General features: G+C 46.8%; 1 protein-coding gene across 6 annotated transcripts in view; it reads left to right on the forward strand.

The window, feature by feature from the left end:
* Positions 1-5,830: 5,830 nt before the first annotated feature.
* The window catches only part of LOC138286506 (caspase-1-like), a 264,088-nt gene continuing 251,618 nt past the window's right edge, over positions 5,831-18,300 (forward strand). For all 6 annotated transcript variants that reach the window (XR_011202003.1, XR_011202004.1, XM_069226848.1 and 3 more), the window contains exon 1: positions 5,831-5,948. Coding sequence is in view for 4 of the 6 variants with exons in the window: in XM_069226848.1 (XP_069082949.1) it covers positions 5,942-5,948 (7 nt within the window). In the remaining 2 variants the exon portion in view is untranslated. The remainder of the gene's footprint in view (positions 5,949-18,300) is intronic.

Genomic DNA, 18,300 nt, shown 5'->3' on the forward strand with positions numbered 1-18,300 from the left:
GCAGACCCCTGCAAACCCTGCGGCGCAGGTGGGGGCAAGCTTTCGGGGGCCTTTCTATTACACACCACTCTGTAATCGTGTGTTAGTTAGGCCTCTGGGTTCGGTTGAAGCAAACTGAGCCCTGTCAAGCTTCCTATGTCCAGTGCTGCTTCAATCCAGGGTTTTCTTTGAATTCTGGGACTTACAACATTATTATTTCATTATAAAACAGAACAAGTCCCATAATTTAAAGAAACCCGGGCTGGAACAAGACATCACATTTGAACCTGGGAAACTTGGCAGCAACGGGCTACAACAACCAGAATGCATTAGGATGTCATATGACAACACCATGTTGGAAACACAGTGCCCCACTGACAGGGCAGCTCTACCTGGGTGACAGATCCGGCCCATACACACCCAGGCCGAGAGCTTTGTGAGGCACGCGGCTGCATACCCACACTGCTGACAAGTAGCCGAATGCCACGTGTAACACCTTTAGCGAGCCCAGGCTTTTAGAAAAGATTCCTTTGCATTATCGGACGCGTCGATCAGCTTTCACCACTTCCAGTATGAGCTTAAAAAAAAGCAAAGTACTGAGGGCGAAAAAAGGCCGTGCTGCCTGCGGGTACCTCACACGCCGTGGACACCCATGCTGTCCACAGCTTCGGTCGTACTGCACGCCAGGAGTGAGGAAAACTCACTTTCCGTTCCAATTAGAACTTCCACGAACGCAGCTGGCGCATCCTGGATTCTGGGAGTTGTAGTCCTTGGTTCATGTCATGAGGCTAGGTCGCAGTTTCTTCCTGGGAGGGGTTTTCTTTAAATCCTGCCAATTGAAGCCCTGGCTTCGTGTTCAGCGTAGAATTACATTGTGTATTTCCACTTTCACTATCACTGTGAGAAGATCGCTTCCGGTCTGTGCTTCTGTTCCTTGCTCTCGAGGATTGTCATTGAAGATGGAAGGTAAGAACGTGGGGTCCCCTTCCGGCACTAGTGAGTGGGCCACGGGGTGGACGAGCTGTTTACCTCCCGGTGGAGTCACCGTGGACAAGGGCGAGAGACTGGTTACTCACCGATAGCTGAGGCACCACGGTAAACACTTGAAAAGTTATTCATAGCCCCGGCCACCAGATGGCGCTGCGATGCCATGCTAGTGTCTGATTGTGCACCAAGACCAGTGCCACATATTGCCAAAAGCATTCACAGATATGGATGAGATCTTAATATAGAACCCTCCTAATTTGCATGGAAGCGTGCAGTGTTTGCTTATTCTGTGATCAGCCGGTTGGAAGGTGCGAGGAACAATGCAACAATATCTTGAAATGGTGGAAGATACCACAGCGTTTCTGTTCTGGGTCATTTGAAAGCAGGGAATGGGTATTGTTCACATTTCCCCACTTCAAGTCAGCCTTGAGCTTCACAGTTATAGTTGTCTGATATATGCCTCCTTGGCATGGTTACCCTCTGACTTTTTGCCTTTGCTGATGCCAAGTTATGATTTGAAAGTGTGCTGAGGCCTACTAACCAGGCCCCAGCACCAGTGTTCTTTCTCTAACCTGTACCTTTGTCTCCACAATTGGCACACCCTGGCATCCAGGTAAGTCACTTGTAACTGGTACCCCTGGTATCAAGGGCCCTGATCCCAGGGAAGGTCTCTAAGGGCTGCAGTATGTCTTATGCCACCCTGGGGACCCCTCACTCAGCTCAGACACACTACTTGCCAGCTTGTGTGTGCTGGTGGGAAGAAAATGACTAAGTCGACATGGCACTCCCCTCAGGGTGCTATGCCAACCTCACACTGCCCATGGCATAGATAAGTCACCCCTCTAGCAGGCCTTATAGCCCTAAGGCAGGGTGCACTATACCATAGGTGAGGGCATAAGTGCATGAGCACTATGCCCCTACAGCAGTGGTCTTCAAACGTTTTAATGCCGCGCCCCCCCAGTTGAAAAATAAAAATCATTGGGCCCCCCCTCAAAAATTTTCACAATCATTTTAGAAAGATGGTAATGTTTAAATAGGTCTAAACCTATTTAAACATTGCAGTTAAGTACTGTTACCGTTTTAAAACTGCAATAACATGCTTCTGCTTAAAACAAAGGCATGTTACCTGTATAATATTTCTTTTGGCCAGAGTTTGGCGCCCCCCCTGGGATCTCTTGAGGCCCCCCAAGGGGGGCCCGCCCCCCAGTTTGAAGACCTCTGCCCTACAGTGTCTAAGCAAAACCTTAGACATTGTAAGTGCAGGGTAGCCATAAGAGTATATGGTCTGGGAGTCTGTCATGCACGAACTCCACAGGACCATAATGGCTACACTGAACACCGGGAAGTTTGGTATCAAACTTCTCAGCACAATAAATGCACACTGATGCCAGTGTACTTTTTATTGGGAAATATACCCCAGAGGGCATCTTAGAGATGCCCCCTGAAAACATACCCGACTTCCAGTGTGGGCTGACTAATTTTGCCAGCCTGCCACACACCAGACATGTTGCTGGCCACATGGGGAGAGTGCCTTTGTCACTCTGTGGCTAGTAACAAAGCCTTTACTGGGTGGAGGTGCTTCTCACCTCCCCCTGCAGGAACTGTAACACCTTGCGGTGAGCCTCAAAGGCTCACTCCCTTTATTACAGCGCCACAGGGCATTCCAGCTAGTGGAGATGCCCGCCCCCTCCGGCCATGGCCCCACTTTTGGCGTCAAGGCCGGAGGAGATAATGAGAAAAACAAGGAGGAGTCACTGGCCAGTCAGGACAACCCCTAAGGTGTCCTGAACTGAGGTGACTCTGACTTTTAGACATCCTCCATCTTGCAGATGGAGGATTCCCCCAATAGGATTAGGGATGTGCCCCCCTCCCCTCAGGGAGGAGGCACAAAGAGGGTGTAGCCACCCTCAGGGCTAGTAGCCATTGGCTACTAACCCCCCAGACCTAAACACACCCCTAAATTGAGTATTTAGGGCCCCCCAGAACCTAGGAAACCAGATTCCTGCAACCTAAGAAGAAGAAGGACTGCTGACCTGAAGCCATGCAGAGAAGACGGAGACACCAACTGCTTTGGCCCCAGCCCTACCAGCCTGTCGCCCCACTTCAAGAGAAACTGCAACAGCGACGCGTCCCCCAGGGTCCAGCGACCTCTGAAGCCTCAAAGGACTACCCTGTATCTAAAAGGATCAAGAACTCCCGAGGACAACGGCTCTGTTCCAAAGAAGCTACAACTTTGCAACAAAGAAACAACTTTTAAAGGACTGCACGTTTCCCACCGGAAGCGTGAGACTTTCCACTCTGCACCGATGCCCCCGGCTCGACCTGCAGAGAAACAACACTACAGGGAGGACTCCCCGGCGACTACGACCCTGTGAGTAGCCAGAGTTGACCCCCCAGCGATGCCTGCAGAGGGAATCCAGAGGCTCCCCCTGACCGCGACTGCCTGCTTCAAAGAACCTGACGCCTGGTAAAGACACTGCACCTGCAGCCCCCAGGACCTGAAGGATCCAACCTCCAGTGCAGAAGCGACCCCCAGGTGGCCCTCTCCCTTGCCTAGGTGGTGGCTACCCCGAGGAGCCCCACCCCCTTGCCTGCCTGCATCGCTGAAGAGACCCCTGGGTCTCCCTTTGAAACCTATTGCGAACCCGACGCCTGTTTGCACACTGCACCCGGCCGCCCCAGTGCCGCTGAGGGTGTACTTTCTGTGCTGACTTGTGTCCCCCCCCGGTGTCCTACAAAACCCCCCTGGTCTGCCCTCCAAAGTCGCATGTACTTACCTGCTAGCAGACTGGAACCGGGGCACCCCCTTCTCCATTGAAGTCTATGCGTTTTGGGCACCACTTTGACCTCTGCACCTGACCGTCCCTGAGCTGCTGGTGTTGTAACTTTGGGGTTGCCCTGAACCCCCAACGGTGGGCTACCTTGGACCCAACTTTGAACCCTGTAGGTGGTTTACTTACCTGCAAAACTACCAAATACTTACCTCCCCCAGGAACTGTTGAAATTTGCACTGTCTAGTTTTAAAATAGACTATTGCCATTTTTGCCAAAACTGTACATGCTATTTTGCTGATTCAACGTTCCTATAATACCTATGTGAAGTACCTTTCATTTGAAGTATTGATTGTAAATCTTGAACCTGTGGTTCTTAAAATAAACTAAGAAAATATATTTTTCTATATAAAAACCTATTGGCCTGGAATTGTCTTTTGAGTGTGTACAACAAATGCTTAACACTACCCTCTGATAAGCCTACTGCTCGACCACACTACCACAAAATGGAGCATTAGAATTATCTCTTTTTGCCACTATCTTACCTCTAAGGGGAACCCTTGGTCTTTGTGCATGCTATTTCTTACTTTGAAATAGTACATACAGAGCCAACTTCCTACATGTACTCATCCTGGTAGATGCAGAGATGACTGGGATATCATTAGCATCCATTGTCTGTGAGGGTGTGTACGTTCGCACCCCTCCGACCACAGCCCCGCTGCCCAAGCAAATAGACGGGTCTGGTACGTCCACTCCCCGATGAAGGGACGTTCTGCACAGCAAGGCAGTATTTCCAAAGCTCGTGCACACGCTGACAGTGTGTCGCTAAACAACCTGTCACCTAGAGGGGCCAAACAACCTGTCACCTAGAGGGGCCATGCCCACCCGATGTTAAGACAGAAGAGGGTGGTACAGAGCATGGTTAATAAAGGGGGGGTAGGCACTCTGGTAGACGCAGACCCCTGCAAACCCTGCGGCGCAGGTGGGGGCAAGCTTTCGGGGGCCCGAAACATTTCAGAGTGCCCCATTCTGCCCAAGGCCAATGAATATCTGCGAGATATGGGAGACTCAGGAGCCCCTCTTCACATTGAGGGTGGGGGGTGAGGGTCCTGGGGAACGGCTTTATTTACATTACGCCAGCGCATAGAAATAGGGGCCTTGCCCTGTGTACACAATGGCTGACAGAAGGGCAGGTATGAACACTGGGAGACAGAAGGGTGTGATGTACACACTGCCCAGAGGGACCGGCACACACCTTAGCAGTAACGCTGCCAACAGTATCCTTGTCGTCATTACACCGTGGTTCCAGTAATGGGACTTTCTATTACACACCACTCTGTAATCGTGTGTTAGTTAGGCCTCTGGGTTCGGTTGAAGCAAACTGAGCCCTGTCAAGCTTCCTATGTCCAGTGCTGCTTCAATCCAGGATTTTCTTTGAATTCTGGGACTTACAACATTATTATTTCATTATAAGACAGAACAAGTCCCATAATTAAAGAAACCCGGGCTGGAACAAGACATCACGTTTGAACCTGGGAAACTTGGCAGCAACGGGCTACAACAACCAGAATGCATTAGGATGTCATATGACAACACCATGTTGGAAACACAGTGCCCCACTGACAGGGCAGCTCTACCTGGGTGACAGATCCGGCCCATACACACCCAGGCCGAGAGCTTTGTGAGGCACGCGGCTGCATACCCACACTGCTGACAAGTAGCCGAATGCCACGTGTAACACCTTTAGCGAGCCCAGGCTTTTAGAAAAGATTCCTTTGCATTATCGGACGCGTCGATCAGCTTTTACCACTTCCAGTACGAGCTTAAAAAAAAGCAAAGTACTGAGGGCGAAAAAAGGCCGTGCTGCCTGCGGGTACCTCACACGCCGTGGACACCCATGCTGTCCACAGCTTCGGTCGTACTGCACGCCAGGAGTGAGGAAAACTCACTTTCCGTTCCAATTAGAACTTCCACGAACGCAGCTGGCGCTTCCTGGATTCTGGGAGTTGTAGTCCTTGGCTCATGTCATGAGGCTAGGTCGCAGTTTCTTCCTGGGAGGGGTTTTCTTTAAATCCTGCCAATTGAAGCCCTGGCTTCGTGTTCAGCGTAGAATTACATTGTGTATTTCCACTTTCACTATCACTGTGAGAAGATCGCTTCCGGTCTGTGCTTCTGTTCCTTGCTCTCGAGGATTGTCATTGAAGATGGAAGGTAAGAACGTGGGGTCCCCTTCCGGCGCTAGTGAGTGGGCCACGGGGTGGACGAGCTGGTTACCTCCTGGTGGAGTCACCGTGGACAGCGGCGGCGATCAGCAGAGGCCGCGAGAGACTGGTTACTCACTCATAGCTGAGGCACCACGGTAAACACTTGAAAAGGTATTCATAGCCCCGGCCACCAGATGGCGCTGCGATGCCATACTAGTGTCTGATTGTGCACCAAGACCAGTGCCACATATTACCAAAAGCATTCACAGATATGTGTGAGATCTTAATATAGAACCCTCCTAATTTGCATGGAAGCGTGCAGTGTTTGCTTATTCTGTGATCAGCCGGTTGGAAGGTGCGAGGAACAATGCAACAATATCTTGAAATGGTGGAAGATACAACAGCGTTTCTGTTTTCCTTGGCTCATTTGAAAGCAGCGAATGGGTATTGTTCACATTTCCCCATTTGGAGTCAGTCTTGAGTTTCACAGTTATAGTTGTCTAATATATTTCAGTATTTGCATTTTACAGAGCGGAGAAGGGGCATGCAGAATGTAAAATAACGACCGATTCTCGACGTCTACCTCCTAAATTGAGAAACATCGATCAAAGTCGTGTTTCAATAACTCAATTTGCTTTTTAGAGCAGGATGAAATAAAGAGTTGGCCCTTGGGCGATTCAAACTTGCATTCTGCAAGGCACGCACTGCCTACGTGGACCTTCTGGGAAAATAACCTACTGGGGTTGGCTTTAGGGGCTTGGGGATGGGGGATGGGGGATGTAGGTTGCAACTAGCACTCAGCCCCATCAAGTCTTGCTTCTACCCTGGAACATCCAGTGGCATTTCTCCAAAATCCTCTACTCAGCCTGCCCCATCAAGTAGTCTAAAAGCTTTTGTTTTTTGTGAAGTGATAAGTGCTCAACACATTTGATTGACATTGTTAGGACTGACATTGTTAGCCCTTGGCGTGGCATTTCCCCAAAACGTATGCCTTCTTTTATCCCTTCTCTTTTGATGAATTCATGTTTGTTGGCTTTATGACTCTGTGCACTTTACCACTGTTATCCAGTTCTAACGTGCTTGTACTCTCTCCTTACGACATGGTAAAATTGGACTACATCTAATTGGCACGTTTAATTTACTTGTATGTTCCCAGTAAATTGTACTGCATGGACCCAGGGCCTGGAAATTAAATGCTACTAGTGGGCTGCAGCACTCATTGTAACACCCATTTAACCCCTTAGCTGTCCCTCCCTCTCCCCCAGTGCTAAGCCCTTTTTGGCCATTTGGGGTACTTTGCACTTAAGGTTCCATAACTTTTTTCCACATAGGTATCTATGCCAAATTTGCAACCTTTTTTTTTTCAATATCCTGGGGATTCTAACAGTATCCTCGGTTTGTGGATTACCTATGACATAGGCAATATATAGCAACATTTAGAGTTTTTTAGCAGGGGACTTGAATGCTGATCTACTAAACCTGAAGCAGGAGCACGAGTGGCTGGACGTAGAGGATAAATTATGGAATATTCTATCTCTAATGCCTTCCTCCACGAGATGTCCAAAACTTGCCATTGAACTGTCTTCAAGCTTACACGCGATGGCCTTTGCTTCCTGAACGGTAGGAGAAACACTAATCACAATGCTGCCTACACACATGCATCTTAAGAAAGTTTGGCAACTCTTGATTACTTATGGGTTACAACTGAAGACTTCTACCGGATTACGTACTTGAAAATTGATCACAACTTAGTAAGTGACCATGCTTTATTGTCATGCTGTTTGCATTTGATGATTGCTGCGATGATTTCTGCCTTACACAAGGAAACTCAGCTGGGAGAGCAAGCATGGCAGGAACCAATCAAACATATAAAGTGAGATGCTAATTTTGATTCTCCAGCTATAAAACTTCTTGAATCATTTCTGTCGCCTACTTCAAACATGTCCTCTACCCTAATTGAGTCCTGGTCAGAGTTCACGAATGGCTCACTAAAATCTTTAGTAAAATTGCAGCCACATCAAGGCCTGATTTGTATCACACATGTTGATCTAACGAATGGCTACAAACTAACTTACTTTAATACAGTTTATTGGATGTTTAAGGGCTGCGCACCAGAATCCAACGAACATGGCCTGAAGAAAAGAGATCAGTCCCAAAGAGATCGGTGCCAAAGAGCTATAGGCAACACCAGTATGAGAAAAGACTTGGATAAGCAATGGCTCGCAGTCTACTCAGAAATTATAGCAAGGGACTAAAAAAAAAAATGGCCCATGATCCATAAGGCAACTGGTAAGCAAAAACAAGAGGAGGTGTTTAACATCCCTAGGGCCAACTGGACGGCATGCGTATCTTTGTTATAGATCAACCAATCCTCTGTACACAAGGTCCTTCAGCCATTGCACTCTGATGGAAAGACCAGCCGATCTGTTATTTCTAATTACAAATTAAATGACCCTGAATACCTTATCATCAATCAATACTGCCTCTGCCCTGGTCCTAATGGCCTTCCTGCAAGCATCTTTAATGTAGCAATCAACAAATGGACTGCCTGTTTGACTCCCCTGAATAACAACTGCTTACAGAATGCTACGGTGCCTGAGAGTTGGCGAGGATCCGATCTTGTCCTAATACATAAGAAGGGAGCGTGTGATAAGCTCGATAACGCTAGACATATTGCCCTTTTATACTTGGAAGGAAAATGTTATGCAAAATCTTCCATAAGGGATTGGAGGCTTGGGCACAGTATAATAAAATAATTCCAGACACACAGACTGGTTTTCAAAACGTAAACAAGCAAATAAAGTGGCCCCAAGGGGGAAGTGTATGCCTTGACTTCCACTGCTGTTTAAGTAATAAAAAAAAAAAACCCTTGTGCCTAAATGAGGTTTTTAAGTAATTTATAACTTTTATTCAATTAACAGTTTCACATGATTACCAATTAAAAACAGATTTAGGTGCTCCTATAGCGATGGCGCAGTGAAAGGGAATGGTGTGATATATAAAGTGCCAAAATGTTATATATAAAGGTGTGATTAAAAAGATCAGTGATCTTCAATCCAGGTGTCTATAAATCACCATTTATCTCAACATTAATCCACATCAGATTATGTTGAAGTTTTGACCCAGCATATAAGAACCACTCGATAATGGGTCATAATCAGGACTGATAGTCTTATATAGGTAGCACCCACTAATCAAATTATTTTTCAGTGAGATTTTCTTCAAATTGTTTCTTATTCATAGTTATTCATAGTTGACTTCAGCCATTCCTCCATTAACCCAATAATCATGTCTGCACATCATTTGGTTGAAAAATTAGGAATAGACCACTGGGATCGGTAACGTGATTTCTCTGACTCTACAACCTCGTTTCTCCTTTCAGTAGCTCTTCAAAAGATTTGTTTCGGCGAAACGGAGGACGCCAACTTGCATCTTTCAAAAAAAGCAGGGCACTGAGATCAATCTACTCCGTATGTCGATTCTAATGAATAATGCAACAAAAAAAGGGGCAGGCCAGCTTTATAGTGCATTTATTGATTTTGCTACAGCTTTCAACAAACTAGATAGAAACTTGCTGTGGGCCAAACTGGATGCATGGGGCATCCCAGCATGTCTATTAGATGCATCTAGAAGTCTTAATAGTCAACGAACGTATGTCCAGCAAATTGACTTACTCAGCTAAGGTCTGTACTAATCAGGGCCTTAAGCAAGATTGTATTTTGGCTCCTCTACTCTTTAATGTGTATCTGAATGCCCACCTTGGTAGAGTAAACTGCTTTCCTTCGAAAACTCCAAGGAAAGAGGGTATGTATGCTACAATATGTTGACGATACAGTACTTTTGGACCAAACTGCCATTGGTCTCCGAAGGGGCCTGACATCACTGTCCAATTCCTGTGAGATAAACAAACTTAAACATCGAAAACTAAGATCCTAATCTTCAGTAATAGGTTAATTAAAATAGGTGCTCGGTTTATAAGCATACAGAAGATCAAAAGACTGTCTAGCATCAAATACCTACGAGTTTCGATTAAGAAGCATGGCCATCCAACGCCACATATTGAGGCATTGGCAACATCAGCTAAGGCTCTTACCTTTGCTTTCTAGCATCTTTTTCTAAGTCTTTGCTGTCAGGTCAGGACCAGGATCTCCAAAGTCATCAAAAGCAAATTGATGCCCACGTTGGCATATGGAGCATTTGTTTATTTAACTCGTATTACAAGCAGGCTTGATCGGGCACAGTGTCTGTATTACAGGTGTCTATTCAATCTACTGTCCTGTTCTTCACAAGCACAGATTCGCCTAGAGTTTAATCTGGTCCGTCAAAAGTATGTTTTATATTGCAGGGTTTTATCTATGTGCTCCAAGTTTGCAATAACTGAGCAGGGATCAAGGAAGAAACTATTGTGGTATATCCTACAGGATCTGAAATCAGATACCTACACACCTGTTCAGGTAGCCACTGACCTACTCTCCACAAAATACCTCATGCTTACTGCACTGCCTACAAAAAGCCCTTCAACGTTACAGACGAAGCAAGCAAAGTTCCTATCTTCTCATGAGAACTAAAGCTTCCTCAGTACCAAGAAGTACGCTGATCCGAAAACTGTTTTATATAAACCAATGACTCTTCCAGTGTACCTTTCGCTCCCTATAAACTTTAACCCCTTCGCTGCCAGGCCTTTTCCCCCTCCTGTGCCAGGCCTTTTTTTGCCTATTTGGAATAGTTCTCGCTTAGGCCCTCATAACTTTTTGTCCACATAAGCTACCCACGCCAAATTTGCGTCCTTTTTTTCCCAACATCCTAGGGATTCTAGAGGTACCCAGACTTTGTGGGTTCCCCTGAAGGACGCCAAGAAATTAGCCAAAATACAGTGAACATTTTATTATTTTTTTTAAATGGGAAAAAGGGGCTGCAGAAGAAGGCTTGTTTTTTTCCCCCTGAAAATGGCATCAACAAAGGGTTTGCGGTGCTAAAGTCACCAGCTTCCCAGCTTTCAGGAACAGGCAGACTTGAATCATAAAACCCAATTTTTCAACACAATTTTGGCATTTTACTGGGGCATATCCCATTTTTATGATTTTGTGTGCTTTCAGCCTCCTTCCAGTCAGTGACAGAAATGGGAATGACATTTTTTTTCTGAAAAGTAAACAAAATTCTGAATTCAGCAAGGGGTAATTTGTGTAGATCCTACAAGGGTTTCCTACCGAAAATAACAACTGAAAAAAAATATATATTGAAATTGAGGTGAAAAAAACAGCAATTTTTCTCTACGTTTTACTCTGTAACTTTTTCCTGCAATGTCAGATTTTTTAAAGCAATATACCGTTACCTCTGCTGGACTCTTCTGGTTGCGGTGATATATAGGGCTTGTAGGTTCATCAAGAACCCTAGGTACCCAGAGCCAATAAATGAGCTGCACCCTGCAGTGGGTTTTCATTCTATACCGGGTATACAGCAATTCATTTGCTGAAATATAAAGAGTGAAAAATAGGTATCAAGAAAACTTTTCTATTTCCAAAATGGGCACAAGATAAGGTGTTGAGGAGCAGTGGTTATTTGCACATCTCTGAATTCCGGGGTGCCCATACTAACATGTGAATTACAGTGCATTTCTCAAATAGATGTCTTTTTTACACACTTTCTTATATTTGGAAGGAAAAAATGTAGAGAAAGACAAGGGGCAATAACACTTGTTTTGCTATTCTATGTTCCCCCAAGTCTCCCGATAAAAATGATACCTCACTTGTGTGGGTACGCCTAGCGCCCGCGACAGGAAACGCCCCAAAACACAACGTGGACACATCCCATTTTTTGACAGAAAACAGAGGTGTTTTTGGAAAGTGCCTACCTGTAGATTTTGGCCTCTAGCTCAGCCGGCACCTAGGGAAACCTACCAAACCTGTGCATTTTTGACAACTAGAGACCTAGGGGAATCCAAGATGGGGTGACTTGTGGGGCTCTGACCATGTTCTGTTACCCAGAATCCTTTGCAAACCTCAAAATTTGGCTAAAAAAACAGGTTTTCCTCACATTTCGGTGACAGAAAGTTCTGGAATCTGAGAGGAGCCACAAATTTCCATCCACCCAGCGTTCCCCTAAGTCTCTTGATAAAAATGATACCTCACTTGTGTGGGTAGGCCTAGCGCCCGCGGCAGTAAATGCCCCAAAACAAAACATGGACACATCCCATTTTTTGACAGAAAACGGAGGTGTTTTTTGCAAAGTGCCTACCTGTAGATTTTGGCCTCTAGCTCAGTCGGCACCTAGGGAAACCTACCAAACCTGTGCATTTTTGAAAACTAGAGACCTAGGGGAATCCAAGATGGGGTGACTTGTGGGGCTCAGATCAGGTTCTGTTACCCAGAATCCTTTGCAAACTTCAAAATTTGGCTAAAAAAACACCTTTTCCTCACATTTCGGTGACAGAAAGTTCTGGAATCTGAGAGGAGCCACAAATTTCCTTCCACCCAACGTTCCCCCAAGTCTCCCGATTAAAAATGATACCTCACTTGGGTGGGTGGGCCAGGTGCCTGCAACAGAAAAAGGCCACAAACTTGTAGAGATTATGGGGATAGCACAGCGAGTTGATAAGCACATATTCTTCTTTTATACATCTTTAGGCTGACTCTGCTTTGGGGACCCACACAAGTGAGGTGTCATTTTAGTTGGGCGACTGAGGGGAACGCTGGGGAGTAGGAATTGTGTGCTGGAGCAGTGATCGTACAAACGAAAGTCAGGAAAATATGCCTTTTTTTAAGCAAATTTTGAGGTTTGCAGAGGAGTCTGGGTAAGAAAATGTTGGGGGATCCATGCAAGCCACACCTCCCTGGACTCCTTGGGGTGTCTAGTTTAAAAAAAATGTTGGGTTTGGTAGGTTTCCCTAGATGAAGGCCGCATCCAGGACCAAAAACATAGGTGCCCCCTCCCCCCCCAAACACAGGTAGTTTTGTAATATATCATTTTGATGTGTCCACATACGTCTGTGATGTGCCAAACACTAAAATTGTGAAAAGAAACGCACTTAGGTTATGTGAAAAAGACCCCTCACCCACCAACCAAGTTGGTGACATGCTTCATCATCGGGGTCCCACCTGATACACCTAGCGTGTCACAAGTGTGCTGTGACGCCTGATTACAGCGGAGCAGGTTTTGTCATTTGTACCACACATACTGGTTGGATTTGGCACGAGGGTGAGTGATGGTTCAGTAGATCAAATTTTATTAACGAGAGATTTCACAAAAGTGAAATGCACTGGTAATAACTGAAAGGCCAAAACATTGAACCAATGACTCACAGCTCGTGAGCTGTAAAGCCACAGCAAGGCACCAACCGCTTTACAGTCCATTCACACACCTTTCATACATGACATGCACAAGACCATTCACGCCGCCAGCCACGGGCCCAGCACATTACAACACTCGCATCGACAGACAGCGCCAGTCAGGGGCCCATCACTTTCATACGCCCACATGCCTGATACAGCAATCACACCAGCTGATGAGTGTGTGGACTGGCGTTTGGCTGGCACCGCTAGCCAAGTGCCACCCCACCCATACCGCCAGCCAAGCGCCACCCCACGCACACCGCCAGCCAAGCGCCACCCCACGCACACCGCCAGCCAAGCGCTACCCCACGCACACCATCACTTTTTTTGTTTGTTTATAAACAACAAAGAAACCACTAACTAATTATAACATAAGTACAAAACTACAAACACAAAAGCTCTAACTAAATACATGACAGTAATGCCAACCGTGAAACATATGAAAATATAAAACAGGCAGTTTACGCTTACGGTATTTCCCAAAATGTTTTTCCTTGTGTAGTAACTTCTAAAACAGCCGGGCACACAAAGCCCAGGCTTTGAAGGGCATTCGGGGCAGTACATCCGGCTCTTCCTCCGGATTGATCCCCGGGCACATACTCTACATTTCTTTGTGGGCAAGTCTTTTTTGGGAGTGGGAGGAATGTGATCTGGAAAGTGGCGATCTTTCAATCTAGCCACTTCCCCCACCGCTTCTACTCTAGGAACTCTTGCCCGTTCCACCACATTAGGGCTCTCTATCTCTGACTCCTGAAATTTAACAAATGTCACCCTTGACTCAGGTGAATAATCGTTGAACGCAATAAAAACATTAAAAGTTGCCAAATGAAATAAATGTAGGGCCAACTTTTTATACCACACGTAAGACTTACGAAGAGCAGTGTAAGGTTCCAACCTCTGATCTACTCTATCAACACCACCCATGTGCCTATTGTAGTCCAAAATGCATGCAGGTTTGCGCACTTCCGCAACCTGACCCCAAACAGTCACAGGGGAAGTACTCTCATCATGGATGTTAGATAGCATGTACACATCCCTCCTGTCTGAAAATTTCAGAGCTAGCAGCTCATTATTCCGCAAGGCACTGCACTGTCCCCTCTCAAGTTTTTTACAGACAAGCTCCCTTGGATAGCCTTTCCGATTAGAACGGATTGTGCCACACGCAACAGTGTCCACTTTAAACAACTCCTTGAACAAATGCACTCCAGTGTAAAAATTATCTACGTACAAATGGTGACCTTTGTTAAACAGTCGTCTACCAAGTTCCCACACAATGTTTTCGCTAACTCCAAAAGTGGCCGGACAACCAGGAAGGTCAATACTGGAATCCCTACCAGTGTAGACCTGGAAATTATACACATATCCTGTACTGCTTTCTGACAGCAGATACAATTTAATCCCATACCGTGCCCTCTTACTAGGAATGTACTGCTTAAAAACTAAACGCCCCTTGAAAATGACCAAAGACTCGTCCACACTTATCTCTTTGCCTGGAACATAGACCTCTGAAAACTGATCTACAAAATGATCAAGGACAGGCCTTATCTTAAAAAGACGGTCACAATCAGGGTGATCTCGTGGCAAGGCTAAAGCATTGTCTACAAAATGCAGCATCTGAAGAAGAAGGAAATAGCGATTATGAGTCATGGTTGCAGGAAATATAGCCGTTGCCATCAAGGGAATAGTAGACCAATAAGAAGCCAGTGACGGCTTCCTGATCAACCCCATCAAAAAAGTCAAACCTAAAAACTTTTTCATCTCTTCCAGATATGTGGGAACCCACTGAGTAGCTCTAGACTGAGGCCTAAGTCTGGCAGCGTTGTCCCTCAAATATTGCTCTGCATACAAATTAGTCTGCTCCACAATCTCTTCCAAAAATACATCGTCCATAAACAAGTGAAAGAAATAGACAGGCAAAAAGTTTTCCGTACTGACTCTACACCCTGGGAGACCAGTAAATGCAGGTAACTGTGGCTGCTCCATGTTTGGGGCAATCCAGGTGTCAGGTCTTCTAATGGGAAACCCTTCAGCCCCAGGCTGCTGCACTATTGGCACATCAATGTCCTCCTCTACAACAGGCCCTTCATCTGCACTGAGAGTAGCTTCCTCATCAGAAGAATACTCTCGGATAGAAAACTCACTGCCAGAGTCTCTCACTTCCTCCTCTGCCTCAGATGCAGAGTCAGTCTCGTAATCACGGTCTGAAGACGACTCAAAGAGCATGCCAACACCCTGCTGAGCGGTCACTCTGCGGCTAGCCATGATCCTCACTAACAACAAATGGATTGCCAACAACAACTAGCCCTAAAATAAGTAATAAACAAAGTGTAGCTTTATCACAAAGAGTTATGAACTAAAAAACCATACCACTCACTTGCCTGAAAAAGCTACTCACCAGCAACTACTCTGCACAGACACAGCAATCACCAATGATATCCCACTAAAAAGAAAAAAGAAAATTAGGCATATGACAACACAAATATCTTTGTGCTCAAATCTAAGGACAATTTCACACACAATACTGCATTTAGTACACCACCTACAAACATGTCATTCATGCATGTCAACAATACTCCTTTGGAGTAAATTGCTTTCACTTACCTAAAACATGCAACTATGCAAACCGCAGGACAACTACTGCCAAAACCGCAAGGATCCACAGCAATGGAAGCAAAAGCTTTGAACTAGAACAAAAAGAAGAACTAAACTGTTATAATGACAAATACAAATACTTCGCCAGTTGACAAACACCCCGCCACCAAGAACTGAGAAATTGTCCCTGGTGCCTAAGTGGCTTCTGCCCCACTAGGAGGCAGATGGGCCTAAAAAAAAAATAGGCTGATCTGCCCCCAAGTGGGGCAGAAATTGGCAACAGCTCTGTACCCTGTTTGGGGGCGGCCCTTGCCAAAGGGGGCGAATGGGGGTGACCCCAGCACAAAAAAAACAAAGGGAACCCAAAAAAATAATCTCTGACATCTTGGTGCTTTCTGCCCCCCTTGGGGGCAGATGGACCTAACAAAAATAGGCTGATCTGCCTCCAAGGTGGGCAGAAATGGCCATCACTAATGTGCCCCCTATGGGGGGGCGACCCTTGCCAAAGGTGCCGCCCCCCCCCACACACAAAATTCACACGATCCCTGGTGCCTAAGTGGATTCTGCCCCCCTTGGGGGCAGATGGGCGTAAAAAAAATTGGCCGATCTGCCAATGGGCAACAGCTCTGTGCCCCCTTTAGGGGGCGACCCTTGCCAAAGGGGGCACCCCCAGCACAAAACAAACAAGCATTTACAATGCATCGGGTCTCGCGTTTGCTCGTGTTAGAGCCGATCGCGTTGTAAACTCCTAACCCGACTTTTCACCTATCGGGCAAAAGTGCATTTATGCACGTAACCTGAAAAAGTGAAATCAAGTAGGTAAAGCGCTCGACTTCTGCCAAGTGAGATCGGGCTCGTAAATTAGTTTTAAAAAAAGTCCACGAGCCCGATGGAAAACAGCGAGCCTCGCATGTTTTCTGTACTTGGTCGCTGCGCTCGAGGAGGGCTTGCCACCGGAAAAGGCATGACCTATGCGTGCCTCGACTAATGAAAGCAAGCCGATTTAATTAGGGAAGCCCACGAACCAATAAAAAGCACTGATGTGAAGTTGACAGGGCTCGGAGCCCTTTTCTAAATACATAAGAGTCTCCCTGCTATACGCATGCGCGAGCGCATGCAAAGCAGGCTCGACCCTAAAAAAGGGGAACAAAAAATAAACCCTGGCGTATTGGTGGTTTCTGCTCTCCTTGGGGGCAGATGTGCCTACAATGCCAATATGAAATTTCCTCACTTTGGGGGGGCGACCCTTGCCCAAGGGGTGCCCCCAAACACACAAAACACACACACACACCACACAATCCCCGGCACCTAGTGTGTTTCGACCCCCCCCCGGGGGCCAGATCGTCCAAAAACATGGCAGATCTGCCCTCGGGGGGCCGAAATAAGAAAAAAAATAGCCCCCCATGGGAGCGATCCTTGCCCAAGGGGTCGCACCCAAAATACATATGAAAAAATGAAATCCCTGGTGTCTAGTGGTTTTTGCCCCCCCCCCCGGGGGCAGATCGGGCGGGGGGGGGAAATAGGAAAAAAAAATAGCCCCCCATGGGATCGACCCTTGCCCAAGGGGTCGCTCCCAAAATACATATGAAAAAATGAAATCCCTGGTGTCTAGTGGTTTTTGCCCCCCCACCCCGGGGGCAGATCGGGCGGGGGGGGGGGGAAATAGGAAAAAAAAATAGCCCCCCATGGGATCGACCCTTGCCCAAGGGGTCGCTCCCAAAATCAAACACAAAGAAATCCCTGGTGGCTAGTGGGGCCCGTGGAGCAGGAATCCAGTGAAAACAGGCACAGGGGGAAAGGAAAAACCCTTTCCTTTCCCCCAGTGTCTGTTTTCCACCCCCAAACCCCCAAAAAGGGAAGGACTTACCTGAAGGAAGTCCTCTTCCCTCGACTCGCTGGAAGCAAATGGCTTCCAGCGCGTCCCGGCAATACTTGATGACGTCGGCGCGCTGTGAGCGCGCTGACGTCATCAGATTGCTGGGGGGTGGGGGGGTTGGGGGTGGAAGGGGAAGGGATTCCCCTTCCATCCACGACCGGGGGGTTTGGGTGGGGGGCCCGGGGGGGAGCGCTAGCGCTCCCCTCTGGTTCCCGAGTGCAGGACGAGGTGATCTCGTCCAAGGCACCCGGGAACTGGTGCCATGGACGAGATCACCTCGTCCAAGGCACCCTACGGGTTAAAGTAAAACTGTTGTGCTTGAGATATGGCCTAATACCACTAAAAACATGCAGGTTTGGTCTCTTAACTGGCACCTCTGACGTATCTTGTAGGGGCTGTGGCCCTACTCTGGGATCACTCTTACATGTCCTATGTCTGTTCCTTTTTATATCCACTTAGACATTATTATCTCTTTCCAGTTTTCAGACAATTGAGCATCAGGGCCTGTAACACAGCTGTAGCTGAATGTCTGAAAGGTGACGTGCCACATGACTGCAAGATTT

Source organism: Pleurodeles waltl, chromosome 3_2 (assembly GCF_031143425.1).
Source record: "Pleurodeles waltl isolate 20211129_DDA chromosome 3_2, aPleWal1.hap1.20221129, whole genome shotgun sequence".
NCBI classification, from domain to species: domain Eukaryota; kingdom Metazoa; phylum Chordata; class Amphibia; order Caudata; family Salamandridae; genus Pleurodeles; species Pleurodeles waltl.